The sequence below is a fragment of the Gavialis gangeticus genome, unplaced genomic scaffold (genome assembly GCF_001723915.1).
Source record: "Gavialis gangeticus isolate Ggan-Ray unplaced genomic scaffold, GavGan_comp1, whole genome shotgun sequence".
In the NCBI taxonomy this organism is placed as follows: Eukaryota; Metazoa; Chordata; order Crocodylia; family Gavialidae; genus Gavialis; species Gavialis gangeticus.
In genome coordinates, this window is record NW_017729034.1 from 72,105,799 (window position 1) to 72,127,416 (window position 21,618).

General features: G+C 40.6%; 1 protein-coding gene across 1 annotated transcript in view; it reads left to right on the top strand.

Annotated features, from left to right (window-relative positions):
- The window catches only part of EZR (ezrin), a 62,209-nt gene that overhangs the window by 30,568 nt on the left and 10,023 nt on the right, over positions 1–21,618 (top strand). Inside the window, exons 2-7 of the mRNA XM_019527169.1 lie at positions 4,986–5,069; positions 12,659–12,754; positions 14,023–14,297; positions 15,848–15,931; positions 17,355–17,501; positions 21,228–21,324. Of these exons, the coding sequence (XP_019382714.1) occupies positions 4,986–5,069; positions 12,659–12,754; positions 14,023–14,297; positions 15,848–15,931; positions 17,355–17,501; positions 21,228–21,324 (783 nt within the window). The remainder of the gene's footprint in view (positions 1–4,985; positions 5,070–12,658; positions 12,755–14,022; positions 14,298–15,847; positions 15,932–17,354; positions 17,502–21,227; positions 21,325–21,618) is intronic.

A 21,618-nucleotide genomic window follows, 5' to 3' on the forward strand; every position in this document is an offset into this window, starting at 1 on the left:
CCCCCCCCCCCCCCAAGGCTTTTGTCGTCGTCTTGGCTTTTTTTAAATATCTGTATATGGAAAAGGTAATAACATAACACAACATATCTAATACAGTCATCTAAGGAACTGATCCTGCAAATATTTCCATATTAATCTTGTATTCAAATAAATATCTCCCCCAAATCATTGTAGGAAAAAGGCTCCTTGTCTTGCATTCACATACAAGGAAACCTCATTAAATACATTATCTATCACTAAACTGCTGCCAAAAGCAACATGTGCTTAGTAATGGAAACCAACTATGAAGTTCATTTAAATGCAGCCAACACTGAGCATGACTGTAAAACACATGGCCCATAATGGGCAAACACACTGTTGGACACTCTTTTATTAATGTATTTCATGTTCCAGGTCAAATCGACCAAATCAATTCCAAATCGGAACGACTGACTGAGCAGAACTCAAGAGTTCTAAACACCACATATGGTATTACAAACTGGCAAGCATCCTCTGGCCCAGGCTCTCACCCTGGGACTTCAGATATTCCCAAATCCATTGGCAGACATCCTACGTGCAGGCCCAAGCCCAGAGGTCTTGGGATTCGAATGCTCCCACTTGATCTAAGCCCACAAGAGGCTTGATATGAGCCACAAGGCCAAGAACCTACCACAAGGATAGGCCAGTGCAACCTATAAGTTAGTACAGCCTCTCTGAATAAAATATATGGTAGTGCCCATTTGCACTCAGTCCCCCTCAGCACTGACTTTTTTTTTTTTTTTTTTTAATAAAGTCATGGTGAGCTGCTACATTGTATACATTTTTTTTTTTTTTTTTTTTTTTACTGCCTCTTCAGTCCCACAGCTGAGCTGTGCATCTTTTTCCCACTTCCAATTATTCCTGTTTCTTCACCAGCCTGAAATGTTTGGCAAACATCACCAAGCAGGACCCCAAACAATTCACCCAGAATCCTTCTGTCAGCTTGTTGCATATGATTAGTGAGGAGCTGGTCGAGCTTGCCCTGCACCATATCTGCATGTACATTGTTGAAGGATCCCAGGGCTTGTGAAACAAATACCCAGTTCCAGTCATAAGTGGGGGACTAATTGGCACAACGATCTTTCTTGGGGGAGGGGGGTGATGTCTGGAGTACGTATACATACCGGGCAGTGCTGAGCTATGGGGTCACCCTGGCTTGAAATGCTGTTGCCTCTGCTGGGGCCCAGCCCAATGAACTGTAGGGTAAATCATGAGCCTTTTGGCTTTGGACTAATATCATGTACAGGTTGTACTATACATAAGTAGGTACAAAAGTGTTGCTTAAAAGCATGTTTATAGAGTACCTGTGGTAAAACTCATAGCAGTTTCAAAAAAGGTAAAATGTATCAATTTTGGATGAACTAAATTTACTATACACATGTTTATTTCAAGGTTAGTGTTTTCAAACTTGCCTCTTCCTTTTGTGTGCTCAGAGTTGGTGGGGAGGAGGGCAAGGGGGCCACCTGACCCCCTCTCCCCTTCCTCCCTCCCAGATTTTGTTTTCCATGCTGTAGCAGTGGGAGGTGGACAAATTTAAGGCAAACTTTCAATAATTTAGATTTATAACCTTTCCATGTAGAATTGAATTATTGGGGGCTCACCTTGCATTCAGGGTCATCTTTTACATGCGAGTAAATACAGCATTCACTTGACTCTATATATTTGATCAATTATAATTTATACTTATAAAATGTTTCCAGAATTAGGCCTAAAAGTAGAAAGCTAACACTCTTTATCATTTAGCTCTTGTATCTGCTAAACATATTAGTATTTTTGTTGGGGTTTTTTTAGCTGTTTGAGCTTCTGCCACTTGGCCAAGTTTCAGTCATAACACACTGCCCAGATTTGTTAATGGTATCTTGAATTGGGGGTTTGTCATCTCTGTGGGATAGCACAATGTCTCACACAGAAGCCTCCGCCTTAATCAGCCTTCCATTTAATTCCAGTTCACCTACATGTTGATTAGTGAACCTGACTGCTTCCATAATAGCATCTTCAGTTGTGTGTCTGTAGCCATGTAGTTTTAGTGTGTTAACTTGTGTGTAGTACAACTTCTGTTTCCTATGGGCCATACTGTTTACAGCCCTCCCACTGATCGTGACCTATGGGAAAGAGCCTTGATATCTCCTACTTCAGCCAGGGAACTCATGTGAGCTTAGCTTTCAGGGTTCTTCCTTCATTACATTTCTGCAGCAGCTAAGAACTTATTAATGTACCCTGGCTCTGTGGAAGCTTCCTAGAAACACTCTTAAGATGACTAAGCTCTTACATAAAACAAGTTTTATTACCATGAGGAGAGCAGAGAGAAAAAAAGTAGATAGGCCCTAAACTATTGGAACTGCAGGAAAGAACACTTCTAGAGATCAGTGTCTTCTGATTTTTTTTTTTTTGTTTTCTTTTTCCTCCCCGAGTCTTTGGCTGACCCCTCAGCAAGGCAGTATTTGAAATCCAGACCCTTGCATTCAGATTCTCCATAGGCTCTGCTGGTCTTTGAGTTGAATCCTTTGGAAGCGTGTAGTGGGGATTCATTAATGTGCTCTCCACAGAGTCCCAGGGGTGTCATACTCCAGGAAAGAGTGGTATGTAACCAAGCAACCACACCACTTCCTGTTTAAAAGTTGCAGTGTAAATCTTTGCAACAAAACAAAGTGTTAATGTTGGAAGTAAACCCAATTCCCAGAATTTTAGAAAGAAACAAGGGTGTAAGAGAAAGACACAAGGCTGGCATCTGTGAAAGAATGTCGCCAATTGTGATGGTTTTTGTGACACTCATTTCTAATGATAGCAAGAAAGATATCTTGGTACCAGAATATTTGATCTTAAGTGTGTGCGTGTGTGTGTGTTGTTTTTGTTTTTGTTTTGTTTTGTTGTTGTTTTTTCCATGCTAGAGAGCTAAAGAACCCAAATGACCCCTTTTTATACTGTTTTACTCTGTTGCATCTAGGACCAGAAGAGTGTGTGGATGTCCACTGCAATTCTTTGTATTTCAAGGCTGCAGAATTGGGCTCCGAGTGGGAGAAATACCCCTTCAACCTGTCTATCCTTACGAACTTTTATTTCACTTGCATTGTGGTTTTCAGCTGGAAGTATAAATACATAAGGAATTGCAGGCTTGTATTGTATAAGGATTATGAATACACACATTCTTTAGGGGGTATGGGGAGAGATTAGAGTAGAATATTATTTGACTAAACTGTGCAGGGAGGGGTTGGGCAAAAGGATGTCATACTTGAACACAGGCAGGGCAGAGTTGCCCCTCTGTATTTGAACATGTTATACATTCACATTCTGGTCATCTTCTTTCTAGCAATAAATGGCTTTTTAAAACTTTTGTACCCAAGACCACTTTTTATTTTGGATATCATTTAGACACTTGTTCTTGGTGGGGGTAGGGGGGAAAGTATGGAAGCAGAATATTGTCTCACCTCTCCACTGGATTTAGCATAAGCAGGGATGTACAATACTCAGGGAAAACGCACATTTTTTAAACACTTTTTAGATTTAAAAAAACAACAACCCAGACTCTTCAATTCAGATAGTATTCTGTCACTTCAGTAAACTCTCAAGCATCACCTAGCAGCTAGCTTCTTGGGTTTGGCCACAGGGGACCTGCAATTTCACAACAGGACTGTCCTGCGAATAAACAGCTGGCAGAAATTTAAGTGAGCTAGTGGGGGAGTAAAAGGCTTTTTAAGTAGCATCTCTTTTTAACAACACTGAGAGCTGTGTGGTTTACTGGAAATAGCCTTTATTTTAATATAAATCAATCTATTTTTTGTAGTTCAATGCACTAAAACTAGCATGGGTAATATTTTTACCAGCAGTGCAAGCGCTAATTTTTAAGATTGTGTATATGCCAAGGCAGTTAACTATCATACCTGTTTTTATTTAGTAGTAGAAAACTATTTGAACTTGAACCTCTCTGTGACTGGGAAGCTGCTCCTTAGAGTCTCTTATCCTTTTCTGCTTGAGGATGTCATACGCTTCAGGAAAACCTTCCCAGATTATAGCTTTTTTTTTCTTAATTGTATGCTTTTGGAAATAGTAGTGTTGTTATATCACAAGCAGTACTGAATTCTCATAGCTGCAGATAATCCTTTCCTGAGCTGCTATTTTCTTGCTGTTGTTTGTTTGTTATTCCCTGTAGGTTTGGTTGCTGCTTTTACTGCTTTCTGACTAATTGTTGAGATTTTACTAGTAAACAAAAAACAGCCCTTTGAATACAATGTTAACTTATTCTGCCATTGAGAAGCCAATATATCACATTTCCTGTAAAATGCTAGCTATTAAAATGTTTGGTTACTCTATAGCATCCTTTTTATGTGCTCGGTTATTCTTATGATCATAATAATTTATGCTTATTGGATTAATGCTGATTGTCTCCGAAGAATAAATCGGAAGCTTTTTTTACCTTTCTAAAACCTTGGCTTAAATCCAGCTCCAGCATAAATTGGAGCTAAACTATAATATTTTTTTAAAAGCCTTTAATTCAACTTAGTACATTTCAGCCTTTCTTAAAAGGGTGATATAAAGACAACATGCTCAGGATGTTCCAAGCTTTGAAACAGTCATTGCTAAAGTGCCTTCTCCTTTAATCAGAAATTCAATCCAATTCCTGTGCAAGTAACAAAATCTGTGGAGCAATCTGGATAACCTAGTGAAATTAGTGCCTTTTAACTTGGTGTGTGCATTAACAACATGTAATTGAAGCATGTACTAAAATGTAAATATATTAAAAAGCAGACTGAAGCCATTGCTTATAATGATTGTTCATCAGCCAGAGAGGCATGTAGCCATTGAAGAAAAGGTTTATTTGCTTTTAATGAAATAATGCTTCCAAAACATGGAAGCAATATTGCATATGAGACCAGGCCTGCTAGCACTCAGGTGATGGATTCTGTGACTCTTGCTGTTGTGTAATGCTTTAAAAATAATACTTGTAATTCCCCACCCCCTGTCTCTTTTAGATAAATGTTCGAGTTACCACTGTGGACGCAGAGCTGGAGTTTGCCATCCAGCCTAACACCACAGGCAAGCAGCTGTTTGACCAGGTCAGTAAGAAGTTGCGTACCTATTTGTTTTTGTCTTTTTCTTGCTTTTCTTAAAAATCCAATATTCAGCTGTGCTTCTGTTGCAAGTTCCCCTTTGTGTCAGGAACCAAGTCTTTTTTTTGTTTTGTCAGAGCTTTGTACAGTGGGAACCTGATCTTGATTGGATACTTTGGACTCTGAGGCAATATATACGAAGTAGTAATAAACGGAGATTCTTGTAGGCATTTGGCCCCTGCTTTTCATATAATTTATCAGATAAATTGCCTGCCTGTTTGAATATCCGCTCTTGCATTTGCAGCTGCCAGTAGTTGCCTTATTTTTGTCCCACAGAGACTCTTCCTGGGTCAAACTTCCAGTGTAGTAACAGAGTACACAGCCAGCTCCTAATAAACATGAATTATAATCATAATGGCTAGAATTCAGTACAGTTGCTGTCACGTTGTACCAGTTTAATGAGTTATTGTACGTAGCATTCTTTCTCAGAGAAGCAAACTGTTCAACCTCTCTCCCTGCTCTGAGCATACAACAGGGAAGAAGAGAAAATAGGCCTTCAGAATGAAGTGGCTGTGGCAGTGATTTACATCCCAAAGGATAGGGGAGATTGATTCGTGCTCTCCAGGATTTATGTTCTGGAAATGAGTGCTATATTAATTGGTGCATAGTCACTGCTGGGCGCCTGAATCTTTAATTCCCCCCTAAGGCTGGGTACAGACATTCGAAAAGCCCAAGACCGAGTAAATCTAAGTTACACAATTTTCTGTAAGTGGTGTAGTTTAGATCAGTAGTGAACAGAGCACACATTTGGCGGGGGAATGGGGGGGACTGGAAATCTTAGAGCAGCTTCTGCTATTTTTAAACCAGTCTGTGCGCCAAACTTCTGTTTTTGTTACGGGTATAGACCAGTTTCCAATTGCTTATACCAGTAAAAGTCCCTGGCCTAAAGGGTTAGTTACTTAACCCTGGTGGCAGAGATGTGGTAGACTATGACAGAAGTGTTTTCCCTCTGTTTAATTCCTTCTTTTTTGTGAAAAATGGGCTATTTTAAACTCATTTTATCTGGATAATGCCTTACTTTTTAAGCTAATAACATTTCTGTAGACTTCTTGGTGTCCAAATTTGAGCTATTTTTCTTAATTATTTTTGGTGAGTGTGGTTGTGTTGAACTTGGTAAAATTCTTCCCTAAAGTATACTTACTAAATATCTAGGTGATGATATAAGGATTATGTCCTTAAAAGAAGGAAGAATTTCTTAACCGAATATGTAGAATTCCACTGTGTAGCTTTTTTAAAATACATAAGCTAAACTTTTTTGCACAGGAAGCTATAGTACTACTCTGCACTTCTGTCATAACACCCTTTGAATGGAGTCTTGGAGCGCTTGACAAAGGCAGCTCCCCATTCTTTGGTGATGTGGGAAACTGAGGTCCAGAGGTGGTGACTTGACAAAGATGTTGGTGGGTTTGGGGCCATGTAGTGGAAAAGTCAGGAGATCTGTGCACTGATTTGAAGCAGTTTTTTATAAGGCATGCTGACTCATTCGTGCCTCATCAGACAAAGCAAAGAAGCTGGCGTTCCAAGCCATGGGGCTGAAGGACATGAGCAGCCAAACCGTGTCCCCTGCTCTGGCTCTGAGGATCTTCTTAAGGAAGCCTTCAGCTCTTCGTGCGCTGCCATGGGACAGAAAGTGGAGCTGCTAAATTGCAGAATGAGGAAATGGAAGGGGTGACTAGATTGAGGCAAACAACATTTTGTAAACTTTTGTCTGTGTCTTTGGACTCTTTCTGCACAGAGAAAATGCACAACATGATTTTTGTACAACAGAAATAGACCTGGTTTAGCCTAACTTATTCAAGGCCTGCTTCTCACAAGACCCTCATCATTGACCTAGCTGTTTGGAGGACTAAATGTGTGTAAAGAAGGCAAGTTTTAATAGATTTTTTTTTTTTTTAACAAAACACTGAGAAACAGTTTTCTCTTCCCATCTCCTACTAGCTTTGTTAACAAAGACTGTGTAATCTCTAAGGTCAAGTAGGGAGAGTTGGCTAAAGAGTGTTTCTCCTTTTGTACCAGATTTTGACAACACGCTTCGAGTGAGGTACCAGGGAGAGAGGGTTAGAGCAATAGGATCTGTTGGGAATGATGGAGATGCTTCTTGACAATTCTTTTTCTCCTAGAAAGGAGAACAAACTGCAGGAAGAAGAGGGGGAAGGAGTTTTGTTCTGGGGATTTGTTTGGCCTGAATTCCAGTTGCTGCAGTACTTGAACATTAACAAACAAAACTTGCAAATCCAGATGTTATTGTAGGAGCTCACAGCTTTAATTCTGTGTTGTTTCTGATATATTGATAGCTGGTGCATCAAGGCTCCAATACAACTATGTTTAATTGAAGCAGGATTTAGTTATGTCTTTCTGTTCACTGGTGGCTACCTATAGGCCTGGCTTAAACTTTTTTTTCTAAACTTCACACCCTCCCACCTCCACGCATGATGGAAGCACTTGAGGTGAGTGTGTAGTGGTAATTCATGTGCCTGCAGAGGTGCCTTGAAGTATGTGATCTTTAGGAACCAAAACCCCTTTTGCCTTTGACTTTTTTCAGGTGAGGCTTAGGACCCCAACACCCATTAAGTTCTCTTGAACATGACCTGCAAACTTTTACTGCTGCTCACTATAGTTAAGTAACACGCTTTAGTTGGAAAACTTGTATTTGAGGGTCTCTCTCAAATATCTCTTTCCCTGGCTCTAGCCTCCTCTTTAATCCTTAAAATTCAGCAAGGAAGAATTGTTTTTGTCCTAAATGTAAAGCTAAGGGTTTTCATTAATAGCAAAAGAATTCTGAGGGTTTTTTCCTCCTCAGCTTAACTCTGAAGTGGGAAATATTTGGAGATTTGACTTAAACAACACAAGGAAAAGAGCTGTGTTTTCCAGCCAGTGTTTTAATAATAGTTTGCCCCCCGCCCTCATAAGGACTTTTCTGTTCCCATCTCCACCCTCACCCTCACTCACTCCTTACAGATTTTAACCATTAACTACATGATGGGGGAGGAAATCAAAATATTTGGGAGGTGATAACATGGATGTACTGCAGAACTGACACATTTTACTCTGAATATCTTTTAAATCGGGGCTTTTGACCACATAGACCAAATGAGTGGCCTAGGGATGGTCCACAGGTCAAATTGGACCCTGGGGCCTAGCATTACCTTCCCTCCTGTCCCCATGTGCAGGGATTGGGTCTTAGGGGTCCAGCCTTCCCCCTGCCGCCCCCAGCCCTTTGTGCTGGATTCAGGCACTCAGTACAACATTTAGGGCCTGCTTCCCCTCCTTTCTAGAAATATGGCAGTGTGGGAGCAGTACCATCACTCCCCCACTTCACATTCCAGGGCTGGATGACATAGCACCATGGGCCAAATCTGGCTCATGGGCCAGGGGTTGAGTACTTCTATCTTAAATTTATACCCTCCCAGGGTTCTGTACCTGTGACTAGTCTATCACCAATTAAAAGAGCAAGAGCTGGGGATCTGATTAGAAACCACTTTAACTTCAGGGCTGCTGGTATAGAGGAATGATAGTTACTGCTATTGATAAAGCTAGTACTTTATTAAAATGATTTACTTATTGAATTTAAGTGCATGGGGTGTGTGTGGGGGGGGGGTTTAAATTTGAAACTGGTCTTTATTCTAAGACTCCAACTCCTCAGTAGTTTCTTACGATGAAGTATCTTAGAAATGGAACAGAAACCTCTGCCTTTTTAGAATAAAGCTGAACATCAGTACCAACAACCAACCATAATGCATAATCTCTTGTGAAAGGGAACCACAAGGCATGGTGTTTTTTTCAAAAACTGTGTGTGTGAAAATAATAAAGCCACTAGATCCTGGAAGAGAAGCAGCGTCTGGAAAGATTATTTTGATGTGGTGGCCTTGATAGCAAAAGAGAAGATTTTTTTTGAAGACCCAGGAGGTCCCTTTCACTCCCATATTCCTCTGATGCACCATATACTTTCTGATGAATATTGTAAATTGGGTATCTATATTACTAAGCTTGGATTTCAGCTGATCGGAGATGATACCTGTAGGCCTGCATCAGACTAAAACAGAAAGCCAGAAGCAATATTAAATGCTCATGCTGAGCTGCCCTAAGAAGATGACTCATTTGTTACTAGCCTGTTTGTCAGGTTTTTTTTCCATCTAACCTGACCTTATCCCTTGCTATAAGTCAGGTTAAGGCAGGCTGGATAAAAATCAACAATTTTTTTTTTTTATTAAATTGGATTTTTTATTTAATCTTCTTTTAAAGCATCTTTAAAACATTAAAAATAAATCCTATATAAAGATGGCTTTAATTCTTGTTAAAGATCAAAGATATCATCATGGAATAAGGATTAACTTCTAATTGTATGCTATTTGAGATCATATATTCATGTAACATTTTTAGAAACGTTTTTATAAATGTCACAACAGGCCATGAACTATGTTAAAAACCCAAATTTATAGGGTTTCCAGAGGCTTCTCTGTAGATTAGTAAAGATTATAGAAAACCACTCTACCCGATGGGACTCGTTGCTCATTAAGCATCTCTGTGATGCTTAGTTTCAGTTATCAGACTGGATTTGTCTCCAGAGAGAGGATCCTTGTTAACAGCACTATATGGAAATGAGAGAGAACAGACCTGATTAACCACCCATCAGCGCTACTGGCAAGTTTTATGTAGACAGTCAAGCCCTTACCTTTCTCTAAAAGTACAAAGTTTCAAGAAGCTAAAGGATGTCAAAGAACAAGAATGCACTTTTTGTAGAAACCAACGATAAACCAAGGCTTCCTGACGAGTGATTTAAATCAAGTGGATTGAAATCATATCCACCCTGGGTTAAGGACTTGTCTGCTTGAGGAAACTAACCAAAGTAAGTTATAGCAGAAACCCTTTATAGCTATGTCAGTTATCTTTCCCATGAAGGCAAGGTTGAATACATCTGTTACCCTCTTTCTAAGATGTATTTGTAAGTAGTGGAATAAGATTGAAATCTACATGAATGGGTGCTGCATTTTGAGTTCATAGCCTAGCAAACAGCCTTTCACACAGTAACTTTGCTGATTTATTGTCAAAGGTAGACTTAAAGTTTTATTTCACTGCAGCTATCCTGCTGACCTTTGGCTTCATTTCATGCAGAATTTAAATCTAAAAAGAAGACCAATAGTTAGGCTTGTAAATGTTCTAGCCCTTTTCCTCTTGAATTGGACACATTCAGATTCTTCCCCATTGTAAGAGCTTCAGAGCACTTTCTGTGGTTTCTTAGAACACCCAAAAAATAGATCTACTGCTTCATAGGAATTTGCAAAGTAATTTATGGGTATTTCTGGTGAAAGAGTTGCATGCACAGTTTCTGATGGTACCTTTTGGTTTAGCAACACCTTGATTGAGAGCCACTGCCTTAACTCACCAGCCAGTTGTTCAAAGTAAGCAAACTTCAGAGCTGTTTGTCTATTTTGTGTTCTGCAAATCCAGCGACCAGTTAACCAGAGTTTGATGTCCACCCAAGCTGATGGATCACCCATCTATCCAAATATTAAATTTGGTAATGCAGCAAACAAATAAAGGGGAAATATGCTTTTATACAGCTATATAGCATATCTGCTTGCTGCTCTTTCTTGCATCCTGGAACTTCTTAAGCACTTCTGAAAAGTGTGGATATAGGTTAATTCTGTGTCTGTGATTTGTTTTTATAAACAAGCGTGCACACAAGCGACAGTGTGTATTCTAACTTTCTCATGATAGTATAAATATGAAAGTGGAACATGGAGTTAAACATTCAGGAATTTCCAAAGCTAAAAGAGCAGCATTCACCTAGTCTGTCATCCATTTACCCGGTGATCTGTAGAGAGAAACTATAAATATTGTATGCTGTCCGTCAAAGTGGTTTCTTAAAGAAATTATACTGTGCTTTTATACAGTTAACCTTCTTTGAAAATGCTTAATGACTTAAGGTCTTGCTACTGTGAGCTAGTGTTGCTAGAGAGTAGATTCAGCTATATCTCTTATTTAACATGATTTAACTCAAACTGTCCTCAGTACAATTACGGGTTTAAGTCTCTCTTTCTCGCAAAACATGAGCCAAATCCTGATTGCTTTCCTCATTTGGGGGGGTATTCCCCCTTTGCTAGGTGTCCTATGAGACCATTCAGATTACTGACAGCAAAATAAGACCTTTTACTTTAATAATGCAGGTATGAATAGCTATAGTATTGTTCCTGCTTGCTTTCCTCCTTTGCCAACGAGTATGTTGCTGTTACTTGTCCATTTTCAATTTGTACGAGCACCCCTTCTCCACCTAGCCGAGTAGAACACATAAGAGATTTTTGGAATGTGTTGCTTCAATATCCTTTACATTTTCTATTGTGGCCATGGGGAAATTTTTGTTTCTAAAATCTTTTATGGTAAAGCACAGCATGCAACAGCATACAAATTTTGACACTGGTTTTTAAGTGGTATTCACTCCAAGCATTTAAAAATCATTAGCTTTTAAAAATAGTGAGATTAGAAAACGCTTAAGGGCTTCTTTTTCTTTGTGTATTGGAGACTTCAGGAGTCGCGCTCTTTCAACTTTTTTTCTCCTCTGCACTCATGTGCACTGGAAACTTAATATTTTTATTTTATAAATGAATATTGAGAATCCCAGATGCCCTAGCTCCTGAATTCAGAGTTTTAAAGAACTTCATTGATATCACAAGAGTTGCTAATGCTGGGCAAGTATTTGAAGATATTGCCATTTGCTCCCTCATAGAATATTTAGAGTAAAGCTCAGTTTCTCCCTGTGTTCATTAATGCATTTTCCAGGGTCATGTGCATTTCTATATGTTGTTGATTAGCAACAGGCAATCTGGTGGCTGCTGAAGCAGTAATGCCCATGGAAAATGCTGGTTAAGATGGTCTTAATCCTCGCATGCCATTGACAACTAGTTTATTGATGAGTACTGAATTCAAAGAAACCCATGCTACTAGCTAGCTAAGGGTTCTGAATAAGTGGTATTTGCACTCGGGAACAGGACATTTACACAGGTGTGTGGCTGTCCTAAATGCATGCAGTTAGGGCACTGAAATTCCTTTCCTCAACCAAGAAGTAGCACCATAACCCAAGGGGATGAAAAGGATCCCCATCTAAATTGTAAAACTGCTCATAGGACATTCAGTATCACTCTGTTAGCCTGAGAAACCAGCTAGTCTGCAATTCTGATGCTCAAACAGCAGGCTGAAATCCATTGAAAACCACTGTAGGTAAAGCACACATTTCTGTCAGTTGTTTCTGCGCGCACACAACTTGAGGATTGAAACATGTAGCTTAGCTTCTTTATTGCTAAGGCTTCAGGCTGAGAGGTGAAATTTAAGTAGACTGGGTCAGCAGACAAGGGCTGCAGGTAGACAGCTTTGAAGGCTGCACCCTTGGGTAGGTGAAGTAAAGGGATGCCTCTTAAAACATAATACAGATATGGAGTTCAGGCTACTCACAGGCTGAGACCATGCTTGGAGGGACAAATGAAACTTCACAGCCATGTCAACTGGGTGTTTTTTTTGTTTTTTTTTCCCCTCTCTTGCAGGTGGTGAAAACGATAGGCCTGCGTGAAGTCTGGTACTTTGGTCTTCAGTATGAGGACAACAAAGGATTTCAGACTTGGCTGAAACTTGATAAAAAGGTAATTGAGATTCAGGGTTAACTGATGAATGGAGGTTAAAGTTTGGTATGGGATCCCTGCTGTGCTATCAGCTGCTGATGTTGCAATCCCATAATACTATTAATAATTCTTTAACCTTCAATAGCTATAAATTTTCTGGTGTGCGTTTTTTTTTTTATGGGTCACTTGAGGTTCACAGGACTACTGTGAGCCATGCTCAGACGAACAGAAGGCTTGCTACTGCTCCCAGGATAACTGTAGTGGCTGTATAAAGGCAGCAGTCACTCTGCTGGAGCACACCTTGAGTCTAACCAGTGTGACATCATTGCTTTTCACAGAATAACCAGCTATTGTGTTTATTTCGGCTAGTGGAACCTGTTGGCATCTGTTGCTTAATCTTCTGTGCTTGTGTAGGATCAGTTGCTAGGCTTGTTGGAATGAACAGTTTGTTTCCAAGTTAGCCTATTCCATGCTGTAATTGAACTACTTAATAACATTCTCTTATTCATGAGTATGAAATCTGTTAATGGAATGCACTACATCTTGCGGATATACCCTCGTCGGAAGTATCTGGTGCTGGTCATTGTCAAAAACTACACAGGATCGAATAGACCCTTGATCTGATCCATTACAGCAGTTTCTTTGCTCCACGATGCAGAGCTTGCTACAGAAATCTCAGCTTCTAGTTAACGGTGACTTCAGTAACTGCTTGCCTGGAAAAATAATTCAGAAGGCATTGTATTTTTGCATATTTTATGCTATTTAGCAGCTCAAAGCAAGGAGAGGGAGCAGTGTGTAATCAGCTAGTTGCTTCATGTGGAACTGTAAATGGTACATGAACAACCTCTGCTTGTTTCTTAAAATACAAAGGGGCTCTACATTTTTCCAGTCTAACAAAACTGACTGATATACATAATCCACTTAGATATATTTGTGCCACCTATAGAAATTGTGGGGAGTCCTGGAAGTGCACTGTCTCTTTGCAATTTAAAGAGGGTTGCTTGAAGAAGAACTGTAGGTTAAAACTTGTTTCTTGTGGGCCCTGATCTTAGTGTGCACCACAAATTCCAGTGCCCCTACATGTACCTATGGCTTTAGAAGAGCCCCTATGCTAACAGGGCAAGCCGTGGGCTGTAGCCAGTTGCATTCTGAAATGAATTCTCCTGAACTAGAATGCTCTCCAGATATACACTATAAAAGAAACTAAACCATTTTCCACATAAAAAACTTATGTCATTATCCATTAATACATGCTCAAGAGTTGTGGTCGTCTTCTCTAATCTGTTCAGGTCTCCGCTCAGGAAGTCAGGAAAGAAAGCCCCCTCCAGTTCAGATTCCGTGCCAAGTTCTTCCCTGAGGATGTCTCTGAGGAGCTGATCCAGGACATCACCCAGAAGCTCTTCTTTCTGCAAGTGAAGGAAGGGATCCTCAGTGATGAGATCTACTGCCCACCTGAAACGGCAGTTCTGCTCGGCTCCTATGCCGTACAGGCCAAATTTGGAGACTACAATAAGGATGTGCACAAGCCTGGATACCTCAACTCGGAACGCCTTATCCCCCAACGGTGAGCAAAAACTTCATAAAGTAGTTAAGCAGCATTAAGTCCTCTGCTCTTTTCTGGTTATTAAATAACATGTGGTCTGATCAAAAGATGCAGTGCTTCAACAATAACACTGCATTTCTTCTCTATCTAACCCAGATCACATGTGCCTGCCTGGAGAGTGCTTTCTGCCTCCATGCAGTGGGTAAGGGTGCATTCTTACTCTGAGGGCTCACCTTTTTCCTCTGAGTGCCTTCTTGGCACTGCCTGTGCTGGCAATGATTGTGGTGGCAGATGTTAATGCAAGCATTTTGGCTTTGAGTAAGGAAGAACAGGCTACTGTTAGAACCTCCTGTCCCTGGAGAATTTTGGCTTGCATGCCATAAATTTTAAAATTGAAGCTGTAGACCAGGGGTGAGCAATTTATTTGGGCTGGAGGGCCACTTAAGGAGGTTTGATGAGCTGTTGCAGGCTGACTCAGCACCCCCCCACCCCCCGTGCTCTGCTGTGACGATGGATCAGCACCCCTTGCTTGCCCTGCAACAGCTCACCAAACCTCCCTAAGACAAGGATGGGCAACTATTTTGGCTGGCTCTCATGCCCTCCCCCTGAACCCAGAACCTGCTGACTGCATCCACCCAATGCACTGGAAGCAACCCCGGATGGGTGCCAGAGTCGATTGTGGATGCAGATGGTAGATTCCAGGTGGGACTGTGGCATCCACTTAAGTCCACAGTGGATACCACTGCATCAGCACTGGACAGATGCAGTCCTGCCCACCTAGCACAGTAGAATCGGTTCCACCCACCTGGCACCACATGGCAGCCAGAACTGCTGGCTGCCCATGGGCTGGATACAATCAGTTGGTGGGCTGGATTCAGCCCACGAGCTCTATTTTGCCCACTGCTGCTCTAGATTATGGGGCTGGAAGGCAGCTCAAATTGCTATCTACCACATTCCCCTGCACTGAGACAGGGAAAATGCACACCCTGATACCTTATCTCACCTGTTCCTGAACATCCTGGTGTGTGGTACCAATTTAAAAATAAATTTATCTTTCTGTTTTGCTAACTGATATTACAGTGGCAGACAGTTTTCTTTCCGTAAGCTGGCCTGCTTAGGCAAGCAGTTGGCATCTTCTGCTTCTGTGTTTCCTTGTGAAATAATTTTATGGCTTCGGTCAATGACAGCCAAGAGTTCTTGCAGGAAAGAAGTGGGCGCTTTCATCTGTGTTGTTACTTTTTCTAATCCAGTTCTCCAGGATCATGGAGAAGTGTGCAGGTCTTTTTTTTTTTTCTTGTGGGGAGGGGTGAGAGGACAGGAGCTAAGGCTTTTAATGAGGTTGATCTCTGCAAAATACAGGTGAGTTTCCTCTGGAGGCATGTAAGCCTTTTTTGGTCATGGTGATGCTTCTGAAAAGCTACAGAAGTAATCTTTAAACAGGCTTTACCTGCAGACCTTGAGGTAAAATCTTGAAGACAAAAATATGAATACAGATCTGAAGCAAATAGTGCAAATCAGCATAAGTGTCAGAATAAGGAACTTAATGCTTCTATTTCCTTTCTGTGCATTAGTGTGATGGACCAGCACAAGCTTTCCAGAGATCAGTGGGAAGAGCGGATCCAGGTCTGGCATTCTGAACACGGTGGAATGCTCAAGTGAGTTCTTACATCTAGGTCCCCCCCCGTTTCCTTAAGTTTGCTTTTTTTATGATGCATCCTTTTTTGTTTGTTTTTAATGGGCTTATAAGGTGATTGGCTTTGGAAATATGTGACTAACTTTTTTTTCCTGTCCAATATTGAATAAAATGCAAAAATTCAACAGAATGGGAAACGAATTTATAAAGTAGAATGAATTTTGCAGCCAGAAACAAATGGCTGTCCTGTCAGACTAACAAATCTGTAGCTAGGTACCAGGTATAGACTGCTTACATCATGAGAATCGAACAAGAGACTAGAACGTTTATGAGTTGTGATATCAATGCTGCCATGTATAGGGAAGACCCCTGTGAACTATGGATTGTCTAGTGTAGTGTCCTTGTAACCATGATGGTCTAGGGGACATTTGAGGAAGCAAGATTTGTTTGGTAATATAGTTTCGTAGTTTCTAGGGTTGGAAGGGACCTGAGCAGATCGAGTCCAACCCCCTGCCACGGCAGGAAAGAGTACTGGGGTCAAACGACCCCAGCAAGGTGTACATCTAGACTCCTCTTAAAGACCCCCAGGGTAGGAACCAGCACCATTTCTCTCATCTTTTTTCATATTATTTTTCTTTTATTACAACTATATAGTTGGGAGAGATTATTTAGACAAGCTTCTGGCCACAAAATGCCCTTTCCCAGGTCAGAGAAACTTTGGAGACATTTGCTTTTGAAAGCTAACCCAAGCTTGCTTTCAAACACAGTGGATTTGGACTGGTGTAGGAAAGTCAACTGCTTCACTCTTCCCATTATCTACATGTTGTTTTCTCTGCCCCGCACCATGATAGAAAAATGTTTCTAAGGTCCCCTGCCTATGATGTCCTTGTTTAGGGATTGCTATAATTATACAGTTGTAACACAGTGATTCTCAACTGGGGTGATGTGTCTGCTGTACAGCTACACTGGGAAGGGCTGTGGCTTATGTACATTCTCCTGCCTCATTAGGGTTCTCAGATCGGCCCAAAGCAGGCTGGTGAGGTGCCTTGTGCTGCAGCCTTTTCCATTCCAACTGTGCACAAAGAGCATAGGGCACTCTTAACTAGCCACAGTGGTGGGCAGCAGAAACACCCTGGTTGAGAATCGTGAGGAAAGCTGAGGCAGCACAACAGAGGTTCTCACCCAGGGTCATGCCAAATTTGGAAAAGCTGGGAGGTACTCTGATTCTAAAAAGGTCGAGAGACTGATATAGAGTCTGTGTTCAGTAACAAGGTATAATACTTGTGGGGACTTCTCCCAGTATTCACAAGTGTCAGAACAGGAGTTAGGAGCAAACTTCCTGCCCCAGAAGGGAAGCTGCTTGTTATGTCCAGGGACTTTGGCTGATGCGTTGTTACATTTTCATGTATTTTTACATCTGTTTTCCCTCCCCTCCACTCAACCAGAGAGGATGCCATGCTAGAATATCTGAAGATTGCTCAGGACTTGGAGATGTATGGGATCAACTACTTTGAGATCAAGAATAAGAAAGGAACTGAGCTCTGGCTGGGAGTAGATGCACTGGGGCTGAACATTTATGAGAAGGAAGACAAGTAAGTTGTGTGCGCATCTGGTCCCTCTCCAGCAGGAAGAATTGATGCTGGAGCCAAGCCATGTCTCACCCATAGTAAGCATAAAGCTTAGTGATGTCCTGATGAGCATACTTTGGAAGACAACAGGGCAGGCTGGGACTCATGCCTGGTGTTAATTTGCCTCTGCCTTCCATTGCAGTTTGACCTGCTTTCCCCTTATGGGCTCTCCACCAGCACATTTGAGCAACTTGCAATGTATGTGGAGGCAGACAAGTGAATTGCATCACAGAACTTGCCCACAAGCTTTACCCATTGCTGTCAGCTTCCATTTTTTTTCCAACAGGACTGTAGAGTTGAAGTATAAAGAGTTTTTGTCTAGGAAAATAACAATATTTTTTTTTCCCCTAAATTCATCTTATCAAGCAATACAATGATGTATGCAGTGTAAGAACTTGCTAGATGAGGGGCCTGATCTTTAAAGATGTTCAAAGCACTGAGCTCCCATCTTGCGTTTATGGGAACGATGGCTATGTCTACTAACCACCCCACTCCTAAGAAAAGCAGGTTCATGGGTAGGCACAATAAGAGCCTAGGACCAGATTTTTAAAAAGATTTATGCATGCAGCAATCTATATGTTAGTTATAAATGCAAGTACAGTTTACCATTAGGGGACTGCAAGCTTTAATAGGAATAAGCATTAAAAAAAATGGATTCTGGTTGTATATCCTTGCACTCTGCCAAGTCCTAGAGAATGAAGGACAAGCTCAAAGAGAGGGTTGGGAGTGGAAGTGAAATAAGAGGACTCTCCTTTAAAGGAAGGATGACAGTATCAAGACCTTAAAGAAGCTCCCAGTCTTGGTTTCATGTGTCATAATACTAGAGAGGGATTTGCACCCAGGTGTTCATGGGTTGGAGAGTGACTGGGTCTCAAATGAGTTAAATTTTAATTTCACATTAATTGGAGTGGTTTGAAGTTCCTGTTAAGGCTGCAGAGGAGGAAAATGCCTTTCTCTTTGCAATGCTAATGTGAGCTATCACCCAGAAAACAAGGAGTGTCCCATGAGGTATTACATGAGTGAAACTGCCTTTCTTTCAGTCTTGAATGACTGGTCTTGCTTTGTAACCATGGTCACACAAACAGGTTTTTCAAGCTGGATAAACAGACTGAATATAGCCTTCACCTTTGAAGGAGAACTATGGAAAAAGTTTGCAAAACAAATGTTGGGCCAATTCACTTGTTTTGGCCACAGCTTTTTTTGCTACTATGCACGTAGGTCTTTTGAACAGAATGTCAGGACTGGGAGGAGATCAATTAACACACAAATTGGGATGGAGATGAGGGTGGGGAGAGTTTTCAGGAGATTCTATATGCTGCTGTGAAAAAATATAATTGATTTTTAGATAGGGGCAGGAGTATGTACTACAAAGTGGGTTTCAGTTCCCCAATCCACTAGGGGTTCTCTGACAGTATTTTTAAATCGAGGTAGAAAAAGATTATGCAGTAGTACAGTTAGAACTTGTTTTATTCAACCAAGTATCACTGCCTCCTGAAATCCAGTGCATTCTTGCACGCTTGTCTTGGAATATTCATGGAAGCCAGTGTGAAAGACTAGAGCAGTTCTTGCCAAATCATGACCAAGGCAGATCACTTTTTTTTATATTACTTTTAAACTCTGTAAATCTAATAATAAGGAATAAAGATTAAGAAGGGCAAATTTTTAACAGAGATTCTGTTTTGTTTTTGCTTTGGTGTAAGTGGGCTCAGTGCTTCAAGTATGCTGTGCCAGATAGCAGCTTCCTCCCTTTGATAGATGAATTGAAGGAATTTAGTTAAAATTGCAATCTCTTTTTCTCTGAGCCTTTCTCTTTCTCTTTGTACAGCTCCTCTAGATTTTCTTAAAGTAAAGCTCTAGTAAGCAGCTGGAATAATTTAATTTAACTAATCAAATACTGAATATTTTTATAGTACATCAAACATGTCTTCAAACTAATTCTTGGAAGTACTAGTTCTTGGAAGTGTGTAAAGCTGTTGCCCACCCTGTTCACAGTGGACCAGTGAAGTTTTTCCTCACCCCCCCCCCCCCACATCCCTTCCCCTTTTTAGAGGGTGTGCTTTCCTGTCTTAGAGCAGTAAGCTGATTCCTTCACTCTCTCTTTGCTTTACTAAATTTTCAGTGGCAATAGTTTAACTTCTCGATAGTTTTAAGTCTTAAATACCATTTTAATCATTAGTGACTAAAGAGAACTTATTTTCCACTGTCTTGTAGTTATTGCTGGAAGGACATTTAGAAAGTTAACTCTGACTCATTTAACCTTTCCAAAGAGTAAATTGAAGGCAATGTTTAAAAGTTCCACCATGTATGTTAAAAACAAATGCATGAGCCCCTGCAGTATCCCAATAGTATTTTTGTAGTGTCAAGAAGGTTAGAAAACTCTCTATTTGAAATGATCTGGAGACCAAGTAGATGCAGTATTAACACTTGATATTTTTTTTTTTTCTTCTCTGAGTTTGGATAAACGAGATGCAAAAAGAAGCTGACAAAAATAGGGAAATGTCAAGAAAAAGAATGTTCTCTGCTTTAATCATCCGGGGTCTTTTTGGTTTGTTTAAAACATGAGATCACTTTGCCTTGAAGGAAAGGTTCATCCTCCAGTGAGAGAATTTGCGCAAGTGTTAGGTGTGAGGCCAGAACCTCAATATAAAATTCTGTGCAATTTGTGGGCAAATCTGCCCATACTGCTTGTGGATAAGGACAGGACAGAACTTTTTCTCCAGACTTGCAAGTAATCTGGGGGAGGGAGAGGGGCTCAGGGTGTCAGCTTTTCTGAACTGTGGATACACTTCTATGACAGTAGGGAAGTATGATTGCAGCATGGAAAGGTACACGCAGATTTCTCTTCTTGCCAGCTGGAGTAAAGCTAAAGGCACAGCAGAAGGATTTCAGTACAGGTCCACTGCATCTCTAGCTGCCCCACAGCAGTAAAGTAAAATAGAATTAGCTATGCTTCTCCATATTTCAACCTGCTCTCACATTTCCTGACTTGTAGTCGAGGCCTACCCTGTGTCAACCATGCTGTGGCTTTAGCCCCAGGATCAAAACAGCTTAACTTGAAGCAAGTGCTTAATAGGATTTAGGTACCTACTTAAGTATTGTCTTTAATGTAGGCCTTTAAGGGGTACAAATGTTTCATTGTTTTAGCCAGAGAATAATGTAAAATGACTTAATACCCCCACTTGACAGTATTTTTAATAATAATTTGAAGCTATTTGTACATCAGTGTACACAAACAATTTTAAAAACAAAATAAAAATAACTTTAGTGCCTGGATTTAAGCTTCTAAGTCTGTAATTAAGCACCTAACAAAGTGGTTTGGTGTCCAAAGGACCTGAGTATTCCAGCAGGCCTTGCTGAAGTCAGCTGACGCTGTGTTGGACTCGGTGTTTCTAAAATTAAAGCTGTTTCCTCTTATTTCTGCACTTAAGAGCCACAGTTATCACAAATGTGGCCCCTATAAATTAGAAAAGAAAGGCCTGCTGGAATAAGGAATGCTATAGGTATTGGGAGGGGATGGAAATGGTCTTTCTACTGTTTCCTGTTACGTTTTGAAGAACAAGCCGCATTCATTTTAGGGTATTTGGCTCAGTTAGACTTAACTTTTTGCACTTAGTCCCACGAGTAATTTGTCATAGCTTTAAGCAGCCACCAACATTGGCCTCTCTTAATCTTTTCTTTGTTTGTTTCCAGACTGACCCCAAAGATTGGCTTCCCTTGGAGTGAAATCAGAAACATCTCTTTCAATGACAAAAAGTTTGTTATAAAACCCATTGACAAGAAGGCACCGGTAAGTAGATTCGGAATGAACTCTTGCATATCAAATATAGTTAGTTTCAAATGTTATCTGCATAACTAAAACAGTTCTCATCTCTGTCAGAAATCGCATTGCATTAGGAACAGTATATGGCAGCCACTGAATTTTCATCAGATACTTGTACTTGCAGGAAACTGTTTTTCACGTGTGAATTTTCATCGTGCTGTAGAGTAGACTAAGAGGGTTGGAAACAGGTTTATTAGTGTTTGGACTGAGAAACATAGGTTTGATAAAGATCGTTTTTGCTTTTAAGAAAAGCATTGTGGA